This window comes from Eucyclogobius newberryi, unplaced genomic scaffold, assembly GCF_026437365.1.
Source record: "Eucyclogobius newberryi isolate DKJ021-1_F unplaced genomic scaffold, fEucNew1.0.hap1 SCAF_5, whole genome shotgun sequence".
NCBI lineage: Eukaryota > Metazoa > Chordata > Actinopteri > Gobiiformes > Gobiidae > Eucyclogobius > Eucyclogobius newberryi.
Window position 1 is genome coordinate 30489417 of NW_027316167.1, and position 14889 is coordinate 30504305.

Sequence of the window (14889 nt, forward strand, 5' to 3'; positions counted from 1 at the left end):
CCCTCTTGTCGTGTCCTTCCTCCCTCTTGTCGTGTCCTTCCTCCCTCTTGTCGTGTCCTTCCTCCCTCTTGTCGTGTCCTTCCTCCCTCTTGTCGTGTCCTTCCTCCCTCTTGTCGTGTCCTTCCTCCCTCTTGTCGTGTCCTTCCTCCCTCTTGTCGTGTCCTTCCTCCCTCTTGTCGTGTCCTTCCTCCCTCTTGTCATGTCCTTCCTCCGTCGCCCTCTTGTCGTGTCCTTCCTCCGTCGCCCTCTTGTCATGTCCTTCCTCCGTCGCCCTCTTGTCGTGTCCTTCCTCCGTCGCCCTCTTGTCGTGTCCTTCCTCCGTCGCCCTCTTGTCGTGTCCTTCCTCCGTCGCCCTCTTGTCGTGTCCTTCCTCCGTCGCCCTCTTGTCGTGTCCTTCCTCCGTCGCCCTCTTGTCGTGTCCTTCCTCCGTCGCCCTCTTGTCGTGTCCTTCCTTCCTCTCTCTTGTCGTGTCCTTCCTCCCTCTTGTCGTGTCCTTCCTCTCTCTTGTCGTGTCCTTCCTCCCTCTTGTCGTGTCCTTCCTCCCTCTTGTCGTGTCCTTCCTCCCTCTTGTCGTGTCCTTCCTCCCTCTTGTCGTGTCCTTCCTCCCTCTTGTCGTGTCCTTCCTCCCTCTTGTCGTGTCCTTCCTCCCTCTTGTCGTGTCCTTCCTCCCTCTTGTCATGTCCTTCCTCCGTCGCCCTCTTGTCGTGTCCTTCCTCCGTCGCCCTCTTGTCGTGTCCTTCCTCCGTCGCCCTCTTGTCGTGTCCTTCCTCCGTCGCCCTCTTGTCGTGTCCTTCCTCCGTCGCCCTCTTGTCGTGTCCTTCCTCCGTCGCCCTCTTGTCGTGTCCTTCCTCCGTCGCCCTCTTGTCGTGTCCTTCCTCCGTCGCCCTCTTGTCGTGTCCTTCCTCCGTCGCCCTCTTGTCGTGTCCTTCCTCCGTCGCCCTCTTGTCGTGTCCTTCCTTCCTCTCTCTTGTCGTGTCCTTCCTCCCTCTTGTCGTGTCCTTCCTCTCTCTTGTCGTGTCCTTCCTCCCTCTTGTCGTGTCCTTCCTCACCTGTTTGAGCGTCTCCTGCTTGGTTTTGCTCAGCTCCTCGTACTTGAGTTTCCACTGGCTGAGCTCGGCCTCCAGGCGCTCGATGCTTTTGCTCAGAGCCAGTTTGTCTCTGGGGAACGAGCAGAAACATGGCACAACGTTACACACTTTGATCCTTTTCAGTCTGCTACAGCGGACACCGGCGGGTAACGATGAAACGGAATAAAAGAGAAAAAATAAAAATAAACGTTGACTATTTCAGTAATTGTTATTTTGAATTTACTGACTTTAAAACGCCACAAGACTAGAGCACATTACTCACCCGATGTGGCAAAAAGGTTGTAAATACAGTTAGCAATTTACATTACAGTACACTTTATTTGTATATAATAATATGTCTATCTGGGAGTTAGAATATGTTTTACCTTTATCTGGTAACAATTGGTTTTAAACAAATAAAAATATAAAAACTAACTATAACAAACTATTATGACACTGTCTTTTGTTATAAAAGGTCTTTCCCTATGTGTTTTAGAGTCGGTTTGGTCCAGAAAATGATAATGAAGATCAAAATATGACTACAGTTGAATTGTATAGTCGACCTGTCATGATTAGTCAATTCATTGGTCAGTTCATAGGTCAGTGCCTCATTTAATCTGTTTTTTGGGTCAGTGGTTTTGGGTTGGCACCACCATCACCATCACCATCACCCGGGACGTGCTTTGTTCATTGACAATGGCAATAAACCAGATGAAATGTGGCACTGACCCAAAACCAGATTAAATCAGAATCAGAAAGGCACATTTCATCTGGTCTTGGGACAGTAGTCTTGGGTCAGTAGTCTTGGGTCAGTAGTCTTGGGTCAGTGGTCTTGGGTCAGTGGTCTTGGGTCAGTGGTCTTGGGTCAGTAGTCTTGGGTCAATAGTCTTGGGTCAGTGGTCTTGGGTCAGTGGTCTTGGGTCAGTGGTCTTGGGTCAGTAGTCTTGGGTCAGTAGTCTTGGGTCAGTAGTCTTGGGTCAGTGGTCTTGGGTCAGTAGTCTTGGGTCAGTGGTCTTGGGTCAGTGGTCTTGGGTCAGTGGTCTTGGGTCAGTATTCTTGGGTCAGTGGTCTTGGGTCAGTGGTCTTGGGTCAGTAGTCTTGGGTCAGTAGTCTTGGGTCAGTGGTCTTGGGTCAGTGGTCTTGGGTCAGTGGTCTTGGGTCAGTATTCTTGGGTCAGTGGTCTTGGGTCAGTGGTCTTGGGTCAGTAGTCTTGGGTCAGTAGTCTTGGGTCAGTAGTCTTGGGTCAGTGGTCTTGGGTCAGTGGTCTTGGGTCAGTGGTCTTGGGTCAGTAGTCTTGGGTCAGTAGTCTTGGGTCAGTAGTCTTGGGTCAGTAGTCTTGGGTCAGTGGTCTTGGGTCAGTGGTCTTGGGTCAGTGGTCTTGGGTCAGTAGTCTTGGGTCAGTGGTCTTGGGTCAGTAGTCTTGGGTCAGTAGTCTTGGGTCAGTAGTCTTGGGTCAGTGGTCTTGGGTCAGTGGTCTTGGGTCAGTAGTCTTGGGTCAGTAGTATTGGGTCAGTGGTCTTGGGTCAGTGGTCTTGGGTCAGTGGTCTTGGGTCAGTGGTCTTGGGTCAGTAGTCTTGGGTCAGTAGTCTTGGGTCAGTGGTCTTGGGTCAGTGGTCTTGGGTCAGTAGTCTTGGGTCAGTAGTCTTGGGTCAGTGGTCTTGGGTCAGTAGTCTTGGGTCAGTAGTCTTGGGTCAGTAGTCTTGGGTCAGTGGTCTTGGGTCAGTGGTCTTGGGTCAGTGGTCTTGGGTCAGTAGTCTTGGGTCAGTGGTCTTGGGTCAGTGGTCTTGGGTCAGTGGTCTTGGGTCAGTAGTCTTGGGTCAGTAGTCTTGGGTCAGTGGTCTTGGGTCAGTGGTCTTGGGTCAGTAGTCTTGGGTCAGTAGTCTTGGGTCAGTGGTGGTCCACTCACTCTCTCTCCTTGAGCAGGACCTTCTGGGACTCGTCCAGTCGCAGCTGCAGAGCGTTGAGTTTGCTCTGGTCTTCTTCGGGGGCGCTCAGGTCGTCCCACAGCTGTCGACTGCGCTCCTGCCTGTTCGACTGCGGACGGGACGCCGGGGACTTGTCCCAGGACTCCTGAGCGTCGCCCCCTGGTGGACCGGAGCGCAACACCGACTCCAACAGCTCCATGTCCTGAAGAGATATCGCCAAATTATTAGTTTAGTTTAAGAGGCTCGTAAGACACTTTGTCGAACACCTTTGAACAAGACGGACACACACACTGCCATGTGTCGTCCAAGGACGCCCAGCAATTATTATTACTTTTAGTCTTTTTTATTGTAAATGTTTTTGTAAATGTAAATGTACACACACAAAAACACATAAAAACCACAAAGAAAGAGCTGGACCAGGTAGAATAAAAGGTATGTAAAGGAGTAAGAAGTAAAGTAGTAAAGAGTAGAAAATAAAAGGGTGATATCACAAAAAGAAAAGAAAAAAGAATTAGATCATATTAAGTTCTGAATTCGCATTTACATTTTTTTATTATTGTTTATTTTAAATTTGTCTGTTGTTGTTGAGTCCTGAGGTTATTTTGTGTGAGTACTGGTAATTATAAATTGTTTGTGCAATTTATCATGTTTATAATAAGAGCTTTGTGATTCCATTTGCCATACATATATGTGTAAAGTAGTGTTTAGAGGAGAGATAAACCATATGGAATTTTTTGGGATATAAAATAATTTGATGCATGATTGTGTGAACATACAGCCATATTTTTAGCCTAATTGCTCTTTTTTTTTCATTCTTCTTAGTCTGTTCGAAAGAAAAAAAGGGCGAAAATTTAACAAAATATACAAAAAAATAGTTGTAGTTTCGATATTGGCGAAAATCGGTTGATTTTGTCCAATACTGAAACTGATATATCGCCCGTCCCTACTTTAGAGCGCTCATTTTAAACATCTCCTGGAGCTTTAAATATTTGAGAAAAGACTGAAATGTGAGTGAATAAAATAACATAACAGTCGCATTCATTTTCAGGTCTCAACATTCTTTCAATAAAAATACCGGATATTTTGTCATTTGTAGAGGCTTTTCTGTCGCTAAATTACAATTTGATAATCACGCCAACTCAAGGGTAAAAGGCGTGAAACTGGCAAAAAGCTCATAACTTTATTTGACCCTAACTGCACCGGAGTTCATACAAAAACATCAATTTATACAGAAAACCCCTCTTTATTTGAGTGGAAATGAGCAAAATTGTTCATGCCACAACACACTGTAACGTTAGTAGTCAACAGTTTTGTCTGCTCCATTCGTTCCAGTCATTAAAAAGATGAAAATCTCTTTGCGTTTGACACTGATGAGTGAGAGCAGCTTGAGCTCGGGCCAAAACAAGAAACCACACCGGTCCAAATTTCCCATAATCCCGCTGTTCTCTGAAGCTACAAATCAAAAACGTTTCCCACATTTCACCGTCTGCCTCTCGCTCACTTTCGCCTCCAAAAGCGTTTTCAAACTCACACGGTTTCTTGACTTCTTTCCCCTGCGGCACATGGAATACATTGAAAGTTAGAATAAATACGTCTTTGGGACCAAACATCAGAAAATGCTCAGTTATTCCCAAAATCCTCTGCATTTCCTGCCAAAACCTCCATGTGATGATCGTCCGTCTCCCACTGACTGAATACTGCGGCGTGCTGAATACTACTGCTTTTCTTTGGGATTTCCTCGTAAAAATGCAACAATTCAAAACAGGGAAATATGTGGTTACTGTACAAAATGTGACGGACCCACGGAGACTGTTAAACGTAGAGGCGTGTGTAGACAGATGGTTTAAGAATTTAGACTGCCTTCATTCATTCATTTCCCTTTAAGTCATTTCCCTTATGGGTCAAAACTTAGTCAAACTTAAGGAGAAACATTACAGGCAAAACTACGGTAATGTTGAGTTTTGGTCATTTTGCTCTCTCAACATAAATGTTTTAACGTGAAACAATGAAATAATCCAATCTGCCTCTAAAGCGGTTTACTGACTTAATTTCATCAGTTTGTATCCAAAGTTTATATGAGATATTAACAATGTACAGAAGTAAAAGTACTGTACGTATGTAGCAATCTGTTCTGTGCTTTAGTACATTTTACAGTTGATACTTTTTACTTTTACTTACTACAACATTTCAGAGCAGGATCTGTATTTTCTGTTCCACTACTTAAAAAAAGAAAAAACTGGATTAAAAAGTAAAAGTGCCTGTACTTTTCTTTATTCACTGCATCGGCCGAGGGTTTATTTTTAACAGATTCGTGGTGACATTTTGCCAAAAGGTTTTGAGTTCAAGTCTTTGAGCAAGCAAACTTAATTACAATAAAATAAAATAAATTACATGTCCATGGTGTTGACTAAAATGTCTTTATCCTACATAACTACTACATTTGACTAATAAATAGCTCTGTAAATATGTGTAAAATACTTTAAATTGTTTAATCTCTTTAATCTTTCATTAAAGTAGGTGTTTTTAGACTTTTTTTCCTCCTGTATCAAAATTGACATTGACATATGTTTTCTCAAAAAGCATTAATTATGTATATATTTATGTGTTGTCGTTGCGAGCTGTGACCAGCAGATGGCGTCATTGCGCAGCAGGTGTGAGCTGTGTCACATGTGGAAATACTCAGAATGAGAACAATAGAAGGAGACAGGAAATCACCCAGTGAGAACACCTCCAAAGTCCAAGACCACCTCCACCGCCACCACCAGAGACACATTTAATCGCCAATAATACTCTTAAATCAATCAATATCGGGAGTTTTTAGTCATTGTGTGGAAAAGAAAGACAAAGAAGCTGGCCAATGATGATTATAGATGTAATTTAAAGCTTGCACGATACTGGAAATGACTGCAATCTTTGAATATACACAATATTTTAGCAATATTCAAACAACAAAGTACCTTGATGTATTTGTCAAACTGTTCACGGAGAGAAAACCAAGACTACACCAAGGCCTTTTTAGACTGAATAAGAAAAATCAGGCATAAAAGGAGCCATTTTAACCGTTTCATTTTAAAAACAGTACATATCCATCACTGCGGCGTTATTTTTAATCTATATTTAGTTTGTTGCTACATTGATTACTGTGTTTCTGTAAAGAGAATTTCAGAAGCAACAATAATAAGTTGCAGAAAAAGTAAATGAATAAAAATATATATAAATTACAACGGTCAGTTTGTTATAACTATACAACACGCCATAAAGCATATGACAGCTCCTCCACCAGAAAAAGTTACTTAGTGCACCTTTAAAATGTTGGACCTTCTGGTACGTTGCATAATCTCCACCACCAGTATTTTCTCTTTGCTTTTTTCATGGCATAAAAATAGTAAAATCACAATCTTTAAAATAAACCATTGTGACATTCCTCGGCCGCAGTGATATTTTTGTGGGTGTGGTTTGTTTTTGCGCTGCCATAGAAACAGGGGGAGTTGACTGACAGCTGCTTCTCTCCATCATGATCATAAAAGAGTCACTCAGAGACAGATTTAACTGTGTCAAGGGTTCAGCCGCTTCATATTGACACTGTGGACTGGAAGAGTACGGAAAGAAAGTACGACTGGAGTTGAGATGTTTTTCTCCGGGTTCAGTTAAGTGTGAAATCTAAACCACTATTTGAGTTGGCCGAATGATTAAATAAAAAATCCATTATTTAAATATAGAATGTTCTCGCAAGAACAAAATATTCAGTCTTTATACAGTAAAATTGTGTTGCATCTGCAGTTTAGACCTCTACAAACATGTTCAGAAAACCACATGATTCTTGTAAATGTTTATCAGTTCATAATTAATTCAGTCTCAGATGTTAAAGGGCAAATATTATGCATCATTTGTATTGTTATTAACCGTTAAAGGCGGTATGGACGATTTTTCGGCGATTTGAGAACGCAGACGGAAGTGCGCATGCGCACTCCCCGTGCGGACTGATACAACACACACGTGCGTTTGTTTATTAGCGCAACGGAGCGCATCGCATCTCTCGTCTCCCGTAGATTTCTGTCCACTTCTGCGTCAGCTCGAACTGTCTTTCTCCTTTTGCCCCGTACACTGAGGGAACTATATTATGATAGATCAATGCGCTTAGGCACGCGGAAACGTGGGGAAGAACCGCACGCGGCTGCAGGTGAGCGGTAGGTGCGTTTTATGATTGATACGTGGCAGGACAAATGATTTATCCACGCCACGAGGAAATATGATAAAAAATTTGCTGAAAAAAATTGTCCATACCACCTTTAAACATGCTCTTGAGGACCTTTAGTTTAGCATCTCATGTTTTAGAACAAAAAAAAAAGGTTTTACAACACATAAAGTTACATTTGGATCTTTGCTGTTTAACCCACCTGTGTTTTGGCCATCTACTGGCAGCAAAGGGAATTACACACAGTTTAATATACAGATTTCTGTGCAGAACGGAGTTGCAGTGACCGTGATTAGAAGGAAGAAATGCATTTATGGACTAAAACAACAGCAGTGAAGATTCTCAGAGCCACGTCACAGATCGAGAAAACTTCAATTATCGAGGAGATTCAGAACGGAGTGTTTTTGACGCTCGGAGGGGAGAGAATTTCAAACCAAGATTCATCAAACCTGCGTGAATGAAGCTAAATGCTACTCCAGGTATGTTTTTGATGAAAGAACAACGTTAAAAGCTCAAAAAAGTCAGGTTTGCATAACATGTACCCTTTAATCGTCCTAAAGTTGTTGCCATGTGCATTTTTCTTTCCAAAATCTTGCAGGCCTAATTCTGTTCATAGTGCAGGTTTAAAACACATTTGGACACGGTCAGTGAGAGGTCTACAGCCAGTCCAGTAAAAGCATGAGATTTGGAGCAGTATTTTGTTGTGGCTGGAGTCGTCCCTGTCCTGGTTCAGCAGAAGAAGAAGAGGCAAATGTGGCTCGCCCTGACAGAGAAGAAGAAGTGGTGCAACGTCTGCGAGCCCACGGGACAGGAGATGATAAAACACTATGTACAGGGAGGACGGGGAGGAGAAGGGGGAGGCAGGGTCCCCAAAAATAGAATTGTTCCCCTCACAGATGCACGCTATAAGAAGATATTAGATAAGGGTTTTTTTATAGGTCGAGGTCAGTTTGTCAGAGCAGAACAGAAGCAGAGATCTGGTGCAGGGCCAAGCGGAGGCACCTGCTCCAACTGGGTTATAATACAGTGTGTGCGGGTTTAGGGTGCTAGATGTGTGTCCTTTTTTTTTATATAACGGACTGATAAATGGAAGGACTCGCAGGAAAAAGTTGAACCGCACATTTCGAGGAAGCAGGTTGGATTACTCTAAAATGCAGTTAAGATGAATGTATTTGGATTTGGCTCATCACAAAATAGCCCATTTTTTAAGGTTTAATATTTCACTTCCTGTTTGTAATTGATGATGTCAAACTAGGAAATGACCCAGCCCAAACACTGGGCAAAAACTCATCTAATGTCACATATTATTTTTTATTTTTTTGACAATTGAAAATATATGAGAGCGACTTTATTTTGTTGAATTAATGTTTCAAATAAAGTGTTTCTTTGTGTAAATGATGCATAAACTTTGACTGGATTACATTGAGTGTCCCTAGTGTGATGTCACTTCCTGTCACTTTCTACAGATTTTTCAACATTTCCTCAGGTGCAGGTATAAATACACCAAATAATCAGACGTCACTTTAAGTCTTTTTTTCTTAAGTCCTTCTAGTCGGTCTTTTTTTCTTTCAAACAAAAAACAGAACAGACAAAAAAACAGGACCAGAGAAAGAAATTGAAAATACAATTATAAATAGATGACCAATCAAAATAACAAATGAAGTCAGAACGTTTTCCTGACGTCGGTCACAATGTCAGTCCAGTCCTTGATTGTTGGCGATGTTTGTGTCAACCATTTTTTTGTCATGGCCTTTTCCATGTCCATGGCAACAGTTTTGATGGCCCTGATACAAATTTTGTTTTTATTGAAATATTTTATTCCTACTGCCATTTACCTTTTAAATATAAATGAAATATAGATGTAATATGTAAGAATGTATCTATTTTATCATATTTTAGCACAGTGTTTACTTTTTTTTCGTAATTATTATAACATTATACTACATTGTTTTATGTTGTTTGTAGTTTGTTAATTGTTCACCGACAACAGCAAATAAAACCGAGTTCTTTATTGACCTCAAAGTTCCTCTTTGTCCAGAACTGCTCCACAGTGTGTTTTTTACTGCTCAAACTAATCCCCCGTGTGGTAGGAATAAAGTAGTCTGAATCTGAATCAGTTATGGTTTATAGGAGGATTTAGGGCAAATAGGAGCTTTATGTCTATAAAAAAAAAATCCAGCAAATTGGTGATAAAACATCAAAAACAGTGCAACAAGCTTCATGTATTATCATTACAAACCGGTCACTTCAAAAAGGCAAATTCAAGTCACATTTTTACACTAGAACCTCGTGTTCAGTTACACTTAACCGTGTCACAATGTGCACTGCTGTTGTCAGGTTTGGTCCGGAGTTTCCCATTCAAACCGCAAAATGTAAAACTGTACAGCATTTTTAAGATTGTCTTCACGGTGAAGTCCAAGCCTGAATGTCCACAAGTCAATAAAATAGGCAATCACATGCTTTAACATAATACGCTTTTCATGCTTTAAAACATTTCTGGAAATCCTTTCATTGATATTGATAACAGATGTTATAATAGGTTATAATAGTTAGCTTTACTAGAAAATATTTATTCCAAGCAGTGGAATGAATCACATTTTAATCAAGATTGTGATTCCCTCATCTCTAATTGTCAATGATCTGCTCCAAAGCACGCGGTTCATATTTTTTATTAAGTCCATTTTAAATTTCATATGCAGGATAAAAGGGCTGCACAATATATTGCAAAAGTATCAAAATCACAATATTGCCAAACATTATAATTTATAGTGCAACAAACTAGATACATCACAATAACATCAAGAGTTTTAATAAGGGAAAACATTTAGAAAAAGGCCAATTTTATTCATGATTTCCCTTTATTCAATATATATTCAATATATATTCAATATATATCTCTATATTTACAATATCAGTCGATCAAAATTTAGTTGTAGAGCACAATTCATACAAAAAGTAACCCAATAGCATGATGCCTCAATTGAAAACCGTTTTTATTTGTTTTAAACCATATTATATCGCTCAGCCCTAATCTTAAAGAAGTGAACGTTGTAGTGATTTACTGTGTTTTTACTGTCAAACTCGTGCCGTGAATGTAAAGCGCACACTCACTTTTTGCTGCAGCATCTTCTGTTTCTCCAGATCCACGTCCCGCACCGGTTCGGGCTCAGGAGACCCCGGGGCCCCTCCCTCCGGAGCCCCTCCCTCCGGGGCCCCTCCCTCCGCGTGGGGCTGAAAGGTCGAGGCGGAGGAGGCGGGCGGCGGTGGAACGGAGTCGGAGGAGCAGGACGAGCCGTGGGTGACGGAGCCGTGCGTCGGGGAACAGGAAGTGGACGTGCCGTTCGGGGGCGGGGCCGCGGCGTCGCCGTGGAGACGCAGCACTTCCTGTCTGAGTGTCTCGTTCTCTGAGGCCAGCTCCTGTCTCTCCCGCCGCACTCCAGTGAGCTCTTTGGTCAAAGTGTCCAGCCGCTGCCGGAGCTGACGCACCTCGTCACGGGCGCGATTTCGCTCGGCTCGGACCTGACAACGGGAAAGAGGATGAAGTCTGGAAGAGACTATAAAGCAAACACACATTCTTAGATACAAGGCTGTAACTCTAGCTTCTCAGGCCAGTGCCTTTATCTTGAAAAGGACTTCCGGATGGCAGTCAAAACATCTCGATTTCAAACACAGTGTCTCGATGACCTTTTCTACCACAGTAACACATTAAAAACACCGCCACGGTTAATAGCACAACGGCGACAAACCGTAAGTAGATCGTTTCAAATTACAATCGCCAACATTCGACAACAACCACGTAAAAGCTGAATTGTTGGGTTGCAGATGACATCAGTATTCTCTCGGCCTAATGGAGATGGAAAGCGTGTCCAAACCTTTCACCAGGGGCCGAAATATTGAAGTAGGACCATCTGAGGGGCTTGGACTGGTGGTTAAATCAAGGCAAGGCAAGGCAAGGCAAGTTTATTTGTAGAGCACATTTCATACACAAGGCAATTCAAAGTGCTTCACAGCAGGAAAAATGCATTCAAATCACAAAGAAATTACAGAAACAGAAATACAATAAAATTAACTAAATTAAAAATTATCAATCCAACTGATTTTCTAAACTAATAAAATCACAAACAAAAGAGAAGAGTGCAAAGAAAAAATCCTTTCAGTCATATGCGCAGCTAAACAAAACTGTTTTTAGCTTAGATTTGAACATTGTCAGAGTAGAAGCCTGTCTCACATCTTCAGGAAGACTGTTCCAGATTTTAGCTGCATAAAACTGAAACGCAGATTCCCCATGTTTTGTCCTGACTCTGGGCACCAGCAGGAGGCCGGTCCCTGAGGTCCTCAGAGTCCGAGATGGTTCATATGGCACTAACATATCCAAGATGTACTTTGGTGCTAGGCCATGGAGAGACTTGTACACAAGCAGAGCTGCTTTAAAGTCTATTCTCTGAGCCACAGGGAGCCAGTGCAGAGACCTGAGAACAGGACTAATGTGATCATACTTCCTGGTTCTAGTCAGGACCCGAGCAGCAGCGTTCTGGATGTACTGCAGCTGTTTTACAGCTCGTTTGGAGAGACCAGTGAGCATTCGATCATTCAGATTTAGCCATGACATCTTTATTCTGGCTTGGAACTTTTATGGCCCGTCTACTTCACATAAAACAATGAATTAAAGTTATTATGACGGTAGAGAATTTTAAATGTGCAGTAATCTGGACTACTTATGTTATTAACCAGGAAGCCGCGTTTGTGACGATCTAATGTAATAATCTGCTTCATGATTTGTTCGTTTCCCTTTTCGAGACGCAGTAAGAGAGCTTTCAGCGGCTTCTCACCTTGCTCCACTTCTCCCTCCAGTTGGCCGTGCAGTCGGACCACCACCTCATGGTCTTCTCCATCTGCGCCGCTCTGGCCCGGGCCTCCTCCAGCTCCCGCAGCCTCAGCTCCTCCCTGCTCTCCCAGTCGCCCCCCGCCCCGTCCCCGAAACTCCCCAACCCCAGGGAGCTGAACCCGCCGGGGGACAGCAGCAGCGGGGGACTGGAGCTCGGCGTGCCCCCCGTGGGACTGGGAGTGTGGGCCAGGCTGTCCGGAGAGCGGATGCCCCGGTCGCCTCCTCCCGAGAGGCCCAGGGCACAGAGCAGGCTGCCCCCCGGGGACTTGCCCCCGTCGGACAGGTGCGGGCTGGGCGTGTGGTTCATGGTGAGGGGGCGAACACAGACGGGTTTGTGATGAGGGAAGGTTTAAGGAAGCATCCTCTCCTGCAGCTCCTGGTCAGTCTGGAAGGAAAACAACATCCAATTTAGAAGTTACACGGAAATCTTTTAAAGGACACATATCGTACCTTATTTGTGTTGTTATGGGCCTTGATCTAAATTAATCTACTGATAGCATACGTTACTTCATATCTGTGAGGTGATCCTTTATCAGGATTTGAGTTTAGCATCTACTGGCTGCAGAGGGAATTACCATGGAGAAATAAACAAAAGCTAGCTCTCCCCGACATGCTAATGTAAGAATAGTCGTAATGGACACGATTTGACTGCAGAAAAGCCTCAGACCTCAGAACAAGTCTGGTTAAGATTTATGATCTGATAAACAGCACAGAAGAGCTCTGTGTTTACATATGACGTCACAAATTTGGGAAATTTGGAACCCAAAGTGTTTAATAAGGCTCAGAGGGAGAGAACTTTTACAGGATTCATCAAACAAGTGCGAATGAAGCTAAAGACAACCCCAGCTCTGTATGAGGTAACAATGTTATAACATGGTTAAAAGCTAAAACATGTGCCCTTTAATGTAGGATTAGTTACAAACAGACGAGATGATAGAAACTATCTTTGAACAGACACTACAGGGTTTCATGCTAAAATGTAAAATGTCCACAAAGTAAGCCCAAAACCACTTGCTTCTCATCAGTAAAAATCAAACCCAGGTTTACTTTGGCTTTTGTATAAACTATAACCACATGTGACAGTCTTTTGTTGTTGATTTATTTTCCCTTTGAGCCTGTGACAGGAAAAGAGCTGCAGAATGTATAACAACAATGAGCATTGCTTCCATACACCGGTCTTTTGCATAAATACAATGCGGTCTGAAATATTTATTATCCAATACAGCAATCAATCTACTCTTCTGTTGTATATATTATGTCACACATTGTCACACTCGACTTTTTAAAAATGTAAAAATGTTAATGAATAAATTCCTCATGAAGGACATTTTTCTCTGCATTTAACCCCAGACACGAGGAGAAACATAAATGCTCACATAAAAGGCCCAGTTCGATCCCGGGAGTCAAACCCACAACCTTAAGACTGGTTTGTAATCAAGATTTGGAATATACTTGAAAAAAACAGTAAAGAAAAAAGAAGAAAGTATTACAATTGTGAGCTGAATAAAACCTTTTTCCACTAGTAATCTGGTCATCATTTAAAGCTGCACGTTTCGCTGGAGATGCTTTTGCCTTGCCTTTAATGTTCCGCCGTACGCCTTTAAACGGTGTCTTTTGATTGTACAAAGAAGGAAAATCAACTGCTCTGCTCCGTTACAGATATGGGCCAAAGCAAAGTCTTCTCTTTCACGAAATCCAAGCCAATTCGTGAAAAATCTGTGTCACATTGAACAGTTATAAAGAAAATCCTCCATCATGACTCAATAAAGGCGAGACAGGACAGCTGCTGAACGTGACTGAAACCATTCTTTTGTGGTGAAATCAAAACCAGCGTTGAGAAAAAACACAAACCAAATGGACTTTAACTCAAAAGCAGGACAACTGTATTTTGTTTTATTTTCAGAGCTGAAGACGTGGGATTGTATTAGCTTTTGTTCTTACAACGTGCAACAGATGGAACTGACAACACGCACGTTTCCATGTACTTTAGCACGTCGACACTACATGTATCTGCTGAAAAACACCTAATAATCCACTGAAAGAGAAAGGACTTGAAGGCTCAATTTGGTGCATGCTGTTGTTGTTTAGTAGCATTTATAATTAAAGAAAATGGCTGTGATTAATTATAGATAAGGAAGCCCTAACAAAGAAAGTGTTGACAATTTACCAACTGATTTGTATATCATCTTCTGCATCTTCGTGTGAACCCATTATTACATTAACCTGTAATTAACTCTTTGAATCTGTTTGTTTTTTTATTCCGTATGTGCCACTGCAAACCCAAAATCAACTATTAGTGCCTGATTTTCAAACAGCAAAAGGAAGAAAGTATTTTAAATTGAACTAACTTGTTACTAACGCTGACACATTGCTAGTCTTTACAAGCATGAATTTTCTGCTTTAAACTGCTTTAGGAAACTTCAGGAAAATTTAACTGGTTCACTCTGGAGCCAAACATAACTAATGTTTCTTTATAAATAAAATAAAAATCGTACTTGAACTATTTACTTTTAATTCATAAGGCAGATCTCAGCGATTCACAAAAACACCTTTAGTAGTTCCACGTTTTTGCGCTGTGAGACGTGGCTAAAGCTAGACACAACTTCGGGTTTATCATCATCTTTTACTGATATAGTTTCACTGCTTTGCTCTTGTGTTGGGTTTGGATAATGTTAGATGTATTATCCACAGGAAATAGAATAGTTTCTGTCTTGTCGTTTGGTAGATAAACAGGAAACAGCTGATGCTAACATGCGCTAGCTTTGTTATGCTAAGTCAGTCGGCTCGACACAAAGTTCTCATCATTGGAAATGCTGC

At 42.1% G+C, this 14889-nt stretch overlaps 1 protein-coding gene across 2 annotated transcripts in view; it reads right to left on the bottom strand.

Moving 5' to 3' along the window:
- ccdc102a (coiled-coil domain containing 102A) overlaps positions 1-14889 on the bottom strand; it is a 78133-nt gene that overhangs the window by 21647 nt on the left and 41597 nt on the right. The window contains exons 2-5 of one of the 2 annotated variants that reach the window (XM_072465422.1): positions 12017-12445; positions 10299-10706; positions 2974-3194; positions 1050-1158 (exon numbers count right to left, since the gene is read on the bottom strand). In XM_072465422.1, the coding sequence (XP_072321523.1) occupies positions 1050-1158; positions 2974-3194; positions 10299-10706; positions 12017-12379 (1101 nt within the window). In that variant the 5' untranslated portion in view covers positions 12380-12445. Of the gene's footprint in view, positions 1-1049; positions 1159-2973; positions 3195-10298; positions 10707-12016; positions 12454-14889 lie in introns of those variants that run through there. The other variant, XM_072465423.1, reaches the window with a different exon arrangement.